Below are 14,192 nucleotides of genomic sequence, written 5' to 3'. Positions count from 1 at the left end.
GAGTTCCAATCTCCCCACCACCTCACCAGGGTTTATTGTTTTCTGAAGTTGGTAGTTTCTTGAAGAGAGTCCGTATCTTATTCTTCTATGTATCCCTAGCATCTAACATTGTGACTTGTACATTCACCAGTGTTGATAATAATAATTACAGAGGCTTTCTTTCTAATATAAAGCTTTGTCTGTTTGGAAAAAATAAGAATAGCTTTCTGTGGTTAAAAGCTTGTAGTGAAGTACTGTAAGGATGCCTAGTGAGAGCCTGGCTTGGGGCTTCAGTTTTACATAAAGACAGAAATCTAAAATTCTAATTGTGTAGTGTAGGGAATGAGGGTTTTGTTCTTTTTAAAAATAACTCTACTTAGCAGTAAGTTTGCTTGGTCTACATACTACTCAAGATATAGTTGAAGCTCAAATTTTTGTAGTATCTAGGAGCTTTCCACTACTTCTTTTACTGACAAATACGAGACTGTATCTTATTTAAATAAACAAAGTTCAAAAAAAACCCGAAAACCCGTTGCCGTTAATTCTGACTCACAGCAACCCTACAGGGCAGAGTAGAACTGCCCCATAGAGTTTCCAAGCAGCATCTGGTGGATTTGAACTGCCAACATTTTGGGTAGCAGCCATAGCTCTTAACCACTACGCCACCAGGGTTTCCATACAAAGTTATGGAATATTAAACTACCAAAAGCTATTTTAAATCTTTCCTTTTAAAAAACTAACCTGCTTCCTAATGCTAATAAAATATGATGCTAGTACCTTAAAGACATGCAAAAATTCATAATATTGTTAATAAACCAAAATACGTAACGAGGAAAAAAATGTAGTTGCATCAAGTTCTGAGCATAGTGCTTTCGCTGAGAAGTTTATATGATGAGCATGTCTCTTGCTACTTTTGGGTAATGACTTTCATTACAGCTCTCATATGCAGAGAAGCCTGGCCTCTGCAGGGTCTACTGAGAGTGCCCTGTGGTGTAATGTTTAAGTGCTCAGCTGCTAACAGAAAGGTTGGTGGCTCAAACCCTCCAGTGGTTCTGTGGAAGAAGACCTGGCAATCTGCTCCCATAAAGGATTACAACCTAGGGACCCCTACAGGGCAGCTCTATTCTGTCACATGGGGTCACTATGAGTCAGAATTGACTCAATGGCACACAACAACAACTAACTTCAGGGCATCTCTGGGTGGTGTAAATGGTTAAGCACTTGGCTGCTAACCATAAAGTTTGGTGGTTTGATTCCACTCAGAGGTGCCTCTGAAGAAAGATCTGGCAATCTACTTCTGAAAAAATATCCATTGGAAATCCTATGGAGCACAGCTTTATTCTAATGCACATGAGGTCACCATGAGTTGGAGTCAACTCCACAGCAACTGGTTGTTTGGTTTTATTTCACTAACTTCAGAGGGCACAGGAGGTATTCTTTTGCCCTTAAGCCTCTGGGAAGAGGGAATTAAAATTGAATTTTTCACCCTGGAAAGGAGCCATCCCTTAATATGGAATACTTGAATGTTCAGCTACAGGAAGGTGGAAGTGGGTGTGACTATCCTCTCTAGGGGGCATCAAGAAAGGGAGAGATATTTATCTATTATTCCTATCTATTATGGTCATAGGACAATACCCACAGTAGTCACTCTCAACTGGCCCTTCCGAGTTTGGTCTTTACCTAGGGGAGCTCCTCTGAGTACTGCACCGCTTACAGTACAGACTTAATAATAGCAACGGCCTAGAGACTTAGAAATTAGGTTGTGTCCTGGTGTATCAGACAGGGTCTTAGCTGGAAACAGGTGGTAAATGAGAAGAGATAATCTACCAAATTTAAAGGAAACTGACAAGGGCAAACAATACCAGGGAGCCATTAGCACCTCTAGGCCTGAAGGGGGAAAGGGAGCAAGATTACTGGAATCATGAAAGAGCTACAGCAGTTGCCTTAGCTGCAGCGGAAAGTCACTGGACAGGAACTGTGGCCTTAGGAAAAATGTAGCCACTGTTAACCCTTGGCCTCATCCTCCCACCTCTCATCTACTGCTTAAGCCTCCCATTGACCACACTCAAATGGAATCCAGAGGACAGGGAAACCTTGTCGATGTAGAGTCTGTGTTGTACACCATATGTCCAGCATCTTGGACACAAAGCAGAGTGGAGAAGGCTAGAGTGGATTTGAAGGAGCAAACAAAGAATTATTCAGCCAACTTAGTAAGGTTTATACGACTTATGAAAACCAGTACTCTAAATGAGTAATGAATAATTGACAGAATTGAGGGGTTGAGTAGGTGGAAGTTGGTTGTGGATGTCAGTTAGTGGGAAGTCTCCATGTTGGTCAGTTCATGGCCTTTGAGACAACCAGAGGAAGAATGACTTCTGGAGGGTATGAGATCTTTGCATTGGCGTCCCAGCAATTCTATGCTCTAAGCTACAGGAGTCTGGTTTTGAGGAGTGAAAATAATTAACCAAGTAAGAATAACAATTGGGAATGGTCAGCAGAAGACAGGCGGACACCTAGAAACGTGGCTGGTGTCTTGAGTGCGAAGGCCCTTGTAACCATGTTCCACTTGCTGCTGCATACCCCTTGATCAGAGTGCAATTATGAGGTCCCTTCTTAAAAGAGCTGGCACCTAGAGAACCCCTATGCCAAGGACTGGCAGCAATTTAGCCAGTAGCTTAAGACAAGTAAACACATTCTGTGCCATTGAAATCAGCTTTCTGCACCACTTCACTCCATGCTGTAGATATTTGGGAACCTGCGATGGTTGGGGTTTAGATCTAATTCTCTAAATTTAGAATATAATGTGCATTATAATCAATACTGTGGTGCCCACTGACCTGGAGCTAAGTTTAGAAATTTGACTGTGGATCTAAATGCTGCTTTCCATTCGGGCAACTAAAGCTCCTTACAGCGGGGGGGGGGGGGGGGGGGGGGTGGGTGGGTGGGTGTGGGTGTGGGTGTGGGTGTGTGTCGGGGGGGGCAGAGAGCTAGCAGCATGGAAAGGGCAGAGGTCAGTGAAAGCAAAAAAAAGTAAAATGATACAGAGTTAGGACTGAGTATTTTTTTAAAAAAGAGTTAAATGAGAGGCGTGGGTAGAATAGGCAACAGTGAGGGAAGCAGAGAGAGGAAAAATATATCAAAAAGTTGGCAAAACCCAAGGTCAGGAAAGGGTTGTAGCGAAAAAAGAATTTCTTTGCATTTGGAAGAGCAGGAAATTTGAATCTGAAGAGCAGTAATAGGAGCTTAGCAGGGTCTACGAAAAGGAGATTTGAACACTTCAAATGTTAGTAATTATTATCAAGGGTTAGCAAAGCACTAGTATGCCTTGCCATATTTACTTGAATCAACACATCAAAACTTTTAGGAACAACCAGATTAACTTTCCTCCATTTGACCTAAAATCATTTTTATAGCCTTGACACATATCATGTTTACGTAAATTACATATTCTGAAAGCCTGTGACTTCTTAGATCCAAGCCTAGTGTCTGAGCAGTACAGTATACTCAAATGTACTCAGGACCCCTTTGTACTCTGAAAAATTATTGAGGATTCCAAAGAGCTTTTGTTTACATGGCTTATATCTATCAATATTTATTGCATTAAAAATAAAAACTGAGAAATGTAATTTATTAATTTTATTATAATAGAATTATAATAAATCCATTACATATTCACATAAATAATATTAAAAAATAACTGTTTTCCAAAACAAAACCTCTTTAAGGACTGGCTTACTAGCATACTGATGGATTCTCCTATCTGCTTCTGCTTTCAATATATTGCAGTATGTTTGGTTGAAGTATAAGAAGAAAACCTAACCTTACACAGATATTTAGGTGGATAAGGGAAGAATATTTTAATAGCTTTTTCAGATAATTGTGGATATTCTTCTTTAATATTACACCCAAACTAGACAAATGGCAGTTTCATAAAGGTTAGTTGCAATGTGGAATCTGAAATGTTGTCCGTGTGTACTCTATTACATTAAAATTCATTGGTCTGTCTTGAACCTTGGGATCTTTTTTACCCATGCATGATTTTGTAACACCATGCATTGATCATTTAGAAAATATTGCTTCACTGTCTTGTACAGAGCTTCCAAATGTTGACACATCCCATTGTATAACAGCAAACAATCACATCTGTTAATATCACCATCAATATCATCAGCCATATCTTTAAGTATTGGGAAGTTCATGGTGGCAGACATGTTTTCCAAAATTCTGTCACTTGAAAGCTTGAATTTTATCATGGACGACACATACTGTCAGGTGTTTTTCTTGAAGCGACAGGCTCACCTCACTGATTTTTGAGAAAATGTCTGCTAAATACCCAAGTTGTAATAAACATACTTTGCCTGAGTCATTATGTCACGTAAAAATAAAACCTGTTGCTGTCTATTTGATTCCGACTCATAGCGACCCTATAGGACAGAGTAGAACTGCCCCACAGAGTTTCCAAGGACGCGTGGTGGATTTGAACTGCCGACCTTCTGGTTAACAGCTGTAACTCTTAACCACTACGGTACCAGGGTTTCCAAGTAAAAACAGTGTTTCATAAAAAAAAAAAATGGCTAGTTCAGCTCGTAACTCAGCAAATTGCCCAAGTGTCTTACCTTGTACTTTGTTACAATGCAGACATTCTGTACGTATACTTCCCATTTTGTTGCACAGAATATTAAGAAGATATTTACTCAAATGTTGAGATTTAATAACATTTACTGCTTCCCCAAAGACATTCTAAAGTGAAACTGGCTTTTTTTTTTTTTTAACCATGGGTATGTGACATTGAAGAATTACCACTAATATAGAAATTTTACAGCTGTTTTGCCCACCACTGCTTTTGCATCATCACTGCACATGTCAGTACAGTGAAAAGGCAAATAATGTTTTAGTACAGTTTTGACAATAGTTTTGGCATGGCAGACCCCCTGAAAACATCTCAGGGACCCTCAGGGGTCTGCAGACTTTGAGATTAATTTTATTTCCCCCACCCCCACTAGAATGTAAATTTCACAAAGGCAGGGTTTTTCTTTTTTTCTTGTTCACAGATATTTCTTCAGGGTCTAGATCACACCTGGCACATAGGAGACACTCACTAAATTTTTGTTTAATTAATTAATTAGTAAATGAAGTAATCAATCAGACCTAGGTAGTAGTAAAAAGCTTATGATCTGTATTACTGGAAACACTTTTTTAAAAAGTTACTTCATTGAATAGGTAAAATATACAACAGTGCACATGGTGAAAAGTCTCCTACCTTGTCTTCTCCAAGGTGCTTAAATTCCTTTCTCGGAGATAACCACTGTTGTCAGTTTTTTACGTATCTTTCCATCAATACTGTATGGATTCACGAACATCAAATACACAAGTTATTCCTTTCCCCTCTCACACATAAGATGGCGTACTATACACAATATGGACTTCCCGGTGCCTCTTTTAAACATAAATTTTTTATTTAGTAATAATTTTAGATTTACTGAAAAGTTTTAAAGAAGTGTACAGAGATTCCTGTATACATTTTACCCAGCTTCCTCTAATGTTAACATGGTACACAACAATGGTACCATGTCAAAACTAAGAAATCAACATTGGAACAATACTATTAACTAAATTATAGACTTTATTCAGCTTTCACCAGTTTTTCCATTAATTTTTTTTGGTTCTAGGATCCAATCCAGGATATCTCATTGCATTTGGCACGGTGCTTTTTTCACTTAAAATGTATCTTGAATATTGTCTCATATTAGTTAATATGTAGCTGCCTCATTCTCTGGAAGGACTGTAAAATGAATCCCTAGAAGTGGAACTGCAGAGTCAATGATTATGTGCATTTAAAAATTACTAAGTTCCCTTCCCCCAAGGAAATTACTATACCCTTCTAACTGGTTTCTCTGTGATTTGAATATACCAAGTTTCTTTGAAGTTCCAACATTGGGATTGGCAACTGAATGAGGGATATAAAAGTAAAGTATTCAAAATTTTTGCACACTTCAAAGTGATATTTTTTAGTTCTGGCACAAACACACATAGCACTGCATGATTTACGTTATTATTGTACTGTGACCCACTTATATATTTGGTTTCTTTCAAGACCACTAGGGGGCTCTGCTGGAAGAGTTTTGTAATTTATGCCAGTCCACCTAGGAAAATGATGTCCTGAGATGATGTTTTGAACACTTATTTTACTTGAAAGAGATCATCTTAATCCACCTTCCATGTTTTGCAGATGAGGAAAACGAGGTTGACCATGATCTTACAGCCAGGCATGAGGAGAGCTGGAATAAAACAACCTCCTCTTGGTTCCTGGGGCAGGAATTCAAGAAATTCCCTTAACACCTTAACTAAATGATTCACCTCTAGTCGTGATTTCTTTTTCTGCTCCCACATTTTTAATAACTTTTGCAATATTTTCATAACAGGGTACTTTACTAATTGGTTAGGTGAAGGAAGTGCATGAAATATAAACTTTTAAATAACACCTTTTATCACTTATTCCAAAATGTCATATTCAAAATACCTCTCAGCATCAAAAGTATATTATTAACTATAATCCCTAGCAACCCCTTTTAAATTGCCTTTCGAACTTCCTTTCCACTAAAAACATTTTACTGTTATCTTTATTCATTCATTCAGTCAATATTTATTGAGTGCCAATTAATGCCAGATCAGTTGCAGGCTTTAGGCTTATAGAAGTAAAAGCCCTCCTTTCCATCCCTTCAGGAGCTATTATTTCTCCAATTTCCACTTTATTTTTGGCATGCCTTAGTTCAGTGATTCTCAGTTTGGTCCCTGAACCAGCAGCATCAACATCATCTGGGAGTTTTTTAAAAATGCAAATTATCAGGCTCGCCCTGTACTCCAGGGACGAGGGCCAGCGATCTGTGTTTTAACGATCTCTCCAAGCTCCAAGGGATTTTGACGCATGCTTAAGTTTGAAAACCATCTTTTCAGTTCCACAGCTCGGTATTAATTATCTAAATAGATCAAAGATCAGTATCTGTTGATGTATTTTCTGCTGTGTATATTCTCAACAACAACAAAAAGTAAAATAAGTAAAAAAAAAAAAAAAATCGACATCTGACGTCTAAGCTTACCTCAGGCCTCTCCATGGAGTATCCGTCTCAAATACACCTAATGGAACCAGCAAGGACGATACTTAAAGCAATGATTTCTAGTTCCGATGGGAATATTAGAGGCACTTTATGGTGTCCCTGTTTTCAGAACAACAACGGACCGCAGTGCATTTTCTGGGGCCTTACCAACTGAAAATGGGCCGGACTGAATTCTAGGATAGTGTTTTCGTACACTAGACATAGTCGGGCACAGTAAGCCTGTGGGTTGGGGCTCTAGTCTGGGTCAGGCTGAGTAAGGGCGTGGGTCCAGGTCGAGTAGAGAGAACCGCGTGGGTCCTGCCGGGTTGGGTTCGAGCCTTCGGCCAGAGGCCAGGAACTGAAAGCCACGACCACACCATTCTGATTCGCAGCGCGGCGGAGTCGCAGGGACTCGGAAAAGCCGAGTGTGCGTCAGGCAGCGCGGAAACCGCACCCGCCCGGCCCAGACTCCGACGGGGCGGAGTCAGGCGACCGCAGCTCCAGCGGAGAGACGCGCGGCGCCGCGGCTGAGGCTACACCCGGAGCGGCTGCGCCGCCCGGCCGGGTCAGCATCGTGCGCATGCGCGGACCCGGCGCCATTTTGGTGGCCGGGCGCGGAGGTGATTCCACACTGAGGAGAGCGCGGCGGCTGAGGTGGCAGTGGCAGCGTTCCTGTGCTCGGGTCTGAATCGCCGGAGGAGGAGGCAGTGGAGGAAGAGGTGGCGGCGGTGGCGTTGGTCGTAGCGGTGGCGGAGGAGGCGGGTACGAATCAGCTGCGGGCGGAGACATGGCCAACATCGCGGTGCAGCGAATCAAGCGGGAGTTCAAGGAAGTGCTGAAGAGCGAGGAGGTCAGAAATGAACTCCCGGCCATCCCCCACCTCAGCCCAGGGTGGGAGGGCCCTTCCAGCGGCCACCCCGATATCCCCTGTAACCCCTGGGTGGCCCGCCCCGCGGCCGCCCTACTGCCTGTGGGGAAGCAGTAGCTTTCCCCTCCTTCCGCCGCCTTCCTCTCCCCTCTCAGGGCCCAAGGATGGACGGTCTTCCCTGCGGGAGGTCTGGGGACGAACACGTTTTGGGGAGCAGGTTAGAGAAGAGGTGCGCTTCTCAGAGGGGTGTGAGCCGTGGAGAGACCCCCGAGGCGGTAGCAGCAGCTGGAAGTGTGGCTGCGGGTGGGGAGGGTGCAGGCCGAGCCTGAGAAAACCCGGGAAGTGGCATGGGGGAAGGGAAAAGGTGGTAACTGGATCCGAGGGAGCTGTGCTGCTCGTAGGCCCACACTTTTAAGGGTATTCTGGGTTATCGCCTGTCAGGCCTTCAGCGCCCTTTCCTTAGGGAAGGAGCGATGAGAGCTCCTAGGTATTGATGAAAGGAGAAAGACAGGCATTCAGAGTTACTCCCTCTTAGTTGGGTGTTCGAAGAGAAGGGGAGATACAATGACATTATTTAAGTAGGGAATATAAGGGAATTTCACCTGAGATAGGAAATTAACTCCAAATTATATCACCTCACTTAGACCCCCAATTTCTGGACCCTTTATTTATTGGCATCTAAAGGTTTCTGACTGGGTAAATGCCAGTTGTTTGGTGTATTAAAGGTATTTAAATATTTTTAGCCAGGAACAAATAGTAGGGGGTATGAACAGCTTATTTCAAAATATTGTTTACAAGTTACAGGTCAGTCTCTTCTAAGACAATGCTGTCTGTTGACTCTGTTGTGTTGTACCATGAAACTTCATTATGATGTCCCTCATAGTTAACCTGAATCTTACTTTTGAAAAATAGCCCTATTAAAAACATGAGATTTCAAAAACAGGAACAAAACAAGAAAACCCATGAGATTTCATCAGATTAATATGTTGTTGTATCTCTTTATTAAGGTGAGTAGAAGGTTTATCCTGACATGTATCTAAAGTGATTAAAAAATAATTTATCTCAAGCTGTGCTTGAGACCTATGGAGTTTTAGATACTTTCATGCTGCACACAATTATTTATATAAGAGATTGAAAACATTATAGTAATTTGACTCAAAACTATGCCAGTATCAGTTTTTCATACCAAATTAACAAGAATAGCAAGTTGTTTTCCCCACGTGGATTTAACAGAGGAAGATCAAAAAGTAATACTGAAAATGATTTTTTTCTTAATGTCACATCCCATTGTTGAGTATATTGTTGCTGTTTGTTTTTTTTTCTCTCATTGTCTTATGTTCGTACTTTGATAATGTCAACAACGATTTGTGAAATTCAGCATTCTAAGTATGTGATGAGTAATTGACTTAAGTCTGATATCACCTGGGATTTCTTTGTGTTTACTGGGTCTGTGATAAAAAAAAAAATAGTCATGTATTTTTCCAGGTACACATGGAGAAAATTATTTAAAATTATTCAAAAATGACAAATGCCAGCAGATTTAATGAACGTAGGTAGTATATATTTTTTTAGTACATAAGTAATGATCTGCCTTAAAGAGCATGTGTGTGAACTCTAACCCCTATATTTGTTCAAGTGCCAAAACTCTGAATGGAAGGATGACTTTGTATTTTTATGGTACAGTTTGGAAATAGAGTCATAAATGTCTACTGATACACAGTGAAACAATGATTCTGACTTTTTATTTTATAAAATGTATTCCAGAATAGTTGACATACATTAATGAAAAATTGCAGCTAATATTGTTGCCAGCAGCCTAAAACGTACTTTTTTATAAGATTGTACAAATTTGAAGCTTCTAATGCCTTATTTTCCATTACATAAAAGTGGTAAGGTTTACTGCTCTAGTAATTCATGTTGGTTGGTCACTTTGTATGAGGTGACTTTTCACCATGATATTCTTAGTACTTAGGTTGCCAGAAATACTTGTATTGCTCTACTAATGCATACTTTTAAAATAGTACTTCTCTTTTATATGTAAGGGATGATGAAGCCTTGCTTCAAATAAGTGTCATAGTGTTTCAGAGGAAGAAAACAGGAAATGCAGACAGACAAAGGAGTTTTTTTTTTTTTTTGAGAATAGTACCCTTGCAAATCTGAAAGGATACTTCTTCCAGGAAAGTTAGTTGCAAAGAACATTTAGGGAAGGGTCAGAAGATTTAATCTTGTAATAAATATAACCAATAAATAGCTTTATTTTTACTGGCATTTTTATGTTGATTATTATCAACTCGTCAAAGGACTTGTATAATCCATGTATTACTTCCTTTTTACTTTGTGAGTCAATGTAGTATTTTCAGTAGCTGGTGAAGTAGTCAAGTATTTATCAAGTCATTTTATGCAGATCTGCAGTTTACCAAAGTTTATTTCATGTGCTCGTTTACTAAGAGTATTGGTTAATATAAGATTTTTTTTGGAGGGGAGGCTTTTAAGTGACTTTAAAGATAATTGATGTTTGCTGAATTCTGGTCATAAGAGGTTATAAACAGCTATTCTTAGAGTGTGTTTTTAGTTTAAATACAACCTCAAAGATAAACCTAAAAAGCAAGATGCAGAATAGTGTGTAGGAGGCCACCATTTATGTCAAAAGGGAGAAATATGTGTATTTGCTTATACAAGTGAAAGAATTCATGAGAAATTGGTAACATTGGTTGCCTCTGGAAGGGAATTGGGCGTTTGGAGTATGAGGGTATAGATCTCTTAAGTTTTGAGTCATGCCGACATGCTATTTACTCGAAATAAATAAAGTAGTAAATAAAAGCATTATCCAATCCTTTTTTTTTTTTTTTTAAGACTGGAAATTCATCTTTTTACAATCAAATATTTTTAAATATTGGTGTGAATTAAGTGATGTTTAAAAGTTAAGGATGGAAAATTGATTTAAGGTAAATTTTGTATTAGGTTTGAGTTATTTTATGAGTTGAATTACGTAAGTGAATTGTTGATTGTGAGCATATAAGAAGTATTATTCATAGGTTTGTTATTATTACCAATTATTGCTGCTAACAGCTAACTGCCACTTCATTTATACATTATTGCTAATTCTCAGTGACAGGTCTTTGAATTAAGAGTTACTGTTTCTTAGATGAGAAAACTGAGATTGAAAGAGATTAAATAAGTTAAATTATTTGTCTGCAAACATATAGCATTGGAATTTGGATCCTGGTCTGTTTGTTTCTACACTGTCATGACTTGCCAGTGATAGGCATGCTTTTAATGATTTAAAAATAATTGGACCTGGTCTGTATACTGATCGAAGGATTTAAACACAACCTAACAATAAAGTAATAAGTGTTTTTGTAATTAATGCAAGATTTACTTGTATTTCAGTGTGCAAAATACTTTAACATTTGAAGATCAATGAACTAAAATGCCCTTAAGTCAGCACACATACTCTTGCTTCTTCTTATACTATGTAAAACCTCTTCCCATCGAGTTGATTCCAACTAATAGTGACCTTATAGAACTGCCCCATAGTTTCCAAGGAGCTGTTGGTGGATTTCAACTGCCAGCCTTTTGGTTAGCAGCTGTAGCTCTTAACCACTGCACCACCAGGGCTCCTTGTACAATGTGGTACGTACCTATATTTTGCATATTGTAGCTGCACTTTGGCAACATTTTCTAGGACTCTTATAAACCTGTTGCCATCGAGTCAATTCCAACTCATAGTGTGACCCTGTAGGGCAGAGTAGAACTGCCCCATAGAGTTTCCAAGGAACTCCTGGTGGATTCGAACTGCCAACCTTTTGGTTACTTAGCACTTAACCACTACACCACCAGGGTTTCCAGGACTCTTACAGGGAATGTTTAAATTTATAGCATAAACAGATTGCTCTTATTGGAACTACTATTGTATATTGAGTTTGCCTCGAGCATTTAAATGATTTTATGTATCATTTTGTAAATTTAATATATTGATCTAAATTTGGTCTAGATTATTCCATATAGAGCTAGTTGTAAATCTTTATGTAGAAGAAAGTTTCTTGATTTCTGTAGGTCATGGTTTCTCAACCTCAGCACTATTGACATTTTGGGCTGGTAGTTGTTTTTGTGGATGGCTCTGCTTTGCTTTGTAGGATGCTTAAGCAGCATCCCTGGCCTCTACCCAGTAGATACCAGTAGCATTACCAGTGTCATCTCCACCTTTATTGTGACAACCAAAAATGTCTCCAGTCATTGCCAGTTGTTGAGAACCGCTTAAAACTCTTTGGAAGAACATTTAACACTGTTAAGTATGTGAGATGTATAGTATAATTTATGTAAAGGATGAATCTACAAAAATGTATGTAACATGGCTACTACTGGTTTTGAATGTTCTGTTTTAGTCTTTAAAGATTTTAACAGCTTTTCCTTTTTTAAATGATTTCCTTTTAAAGTTTGGCCTTATTTGATTTAAACAAAAAGGTGAAAATCTCTGCCAGGAAGTAATATTACCAGCATCTGAACATTTTTTTAGGAGTAGAAAAGTGTTTTTTTTACAGTTCCATAAATTATAGTCTATAACTTGTCTTATGGGATTCTGGGTGTGAGTTGGATAATATAGTGATAGTGTTTGAGGTGTATTTCTTGTTTTACTTATCAGAGATACTGATCTCTGGCTATCTGGTATGAACTTAGATGCATCTGTGTTCCACCCTTCTGTAAAGAACATACACTCTTGTTTTTTGGTGAATATGATACCAGCAGTTATTGAGCATATTAACTGCAGCCCCAAGAGACTGATCTGGTGGAGAGGCAGGACAGACAGGATAGATAAAAGCAACAATGCCCAGCTATGCCACATACTTGGTGTGGAGAGAGTTAATTCTATGAGAGTTCTGAGTGTATGTGTATGGAGGGAAGGTCTTGAGCTGGGTTTTAAAGGGATTTAAGACTGATCTCAAGTGTCAGGAGATAGGCTGAAAGGAATTACAGGAATACGGTAATTTATAAGTAAATGATCTCTTCTGTAGGCACCTGGATTGGTGGGGGGGAGGGGGGCAGAAGAGATTATTGCTAAAATTAAACAAGAAACACAGTTGCATTTTTAGAACAGGCTGCGTAGCTCTGATAAACACAAACAATTGTAGAGTTAAATTGCATTTCTAAGTTTCCTTATTGCTATCTTAAAAAAAATTTTTTTTAATACCGAAGTAGAACATACATACAATAAAGTGACCAGCACCCAAATCAAGCAACAGAACTTTACCAGCACCATCAGGACGATGTCCCTTGCTTCCTTAACTTCTAATAGCACAGATGAGGTTTTTTTCCTTCATTTATTTTTATTCTTTATCTCATCTGTTATTTAGATTTTTGTGTATAATTTAAAAGCATATAAAACATTATAATATTATTGTTAGCTACCATTGCGTGGCTCATGGCAGTCCCATGCATAACAGAACAAAATGCTGCCTGGCCCTGTGCCATCCCCACGATGGGTTGAGGATCAGTCCCTGTACTTCATAGGGTTTTCACTGGCTGATTCTTGGAAGCAGATAGCCAGGCCTTTCTTCCTAGTCTGTCTGAGTTTGAAATCTGTTTAGCTTAATAGCAACAGACTCAAACCCAGGCCTCCAGCATGGAGGGTGCGAATTCTACCACTCAGCCACCACTATTAATGTGCTTGGATGCTAACTGAAAGGTTGGAGGTTTGAGTCCACCCAGAGGTACCTTGGAAGAAAGGCCTGGCAGTCTGCTTCCAATAAATAAGCTACTGACAATCACATGGAGCGCAGTTCTGCTCTGCCACATATGGGGTTGCCTCCATGGCACCATTAGAGTAGTAATTGTTACATTCTTAAATAACGAAGCATGAATAAGGATATTGGAAGTGCATGCTTAACAGTCTTTTTTTTTGGTGGCAGTATACACAATGAAACATATATCTGTTCACAATTTCTACATAGCACAGGTTAGTTTTGAGTATGTTTGAGTAAAAGAATAGATACAAAAACGTATACTATATGATTCGTTTTTATCGTTGGGAGGTTTTCGAAAGATGCCTTGAAAAATCTTTGTTCAACATGTCTATCAGCTGATGAATGGGTAAACAAAAAGTGGTGTATGAATGCAATGGAATATTATTCAACCAAAAAGAGAAATGAAGCTCTGATGCATGCTATAACATGGATGAACCTTGAAAATATTATACTGAGTAAAATTCGGCACAATAGGACAAATATAAAATATCTAGAGTAAGCAGATTCATA

General features: G+C 39.1%; 1 protein-coding gene across 1 annotated transcript in view; it reads left to right on the top strand.

The window, feature by feature from the left end:
- Window positions 1-7,643: 7,643 nt before the first annotated feature.
- The window catches only part of UBE2K (ubiquitin conjugating enzyme E2 K), a 62,429-nt gene continuing 55,880 nt past the window's right edge, over window positions 7,644-14,192 (top strand). The window contains exon 1 of the mRNA XM_049886978.1: window positions 7,644-7,923. Within this exon, the coding sequence (XP_049742935.1) occupies window positions 7,861-7,923 (63 nt within the window). The 5' untranslated portion in view covers window positions 7,644-7,860. The remainder of the gene's footprint in view (window positions 7,924-14,192) is intronic.

Source organism: Elephas maximus, chromosome 5 (genome assembly GCF_024166365.1).
Source record: "Elephas maximus indicus isolate mEleMax1 chromosome 5, mEleMax1 primary haplotype, whole genome shotgun sequence".
NCBI lineage: Eukaryota > Metazoa > Chordata > Mammalia > Proboscidea > Elephantidae > Elephas > Elephas maximus.
The sequence above is the reverse complement of the archived record's forward strand: the minus strand, read 5'-3'. Positions and strand labels throughout refer to the sequence as shown.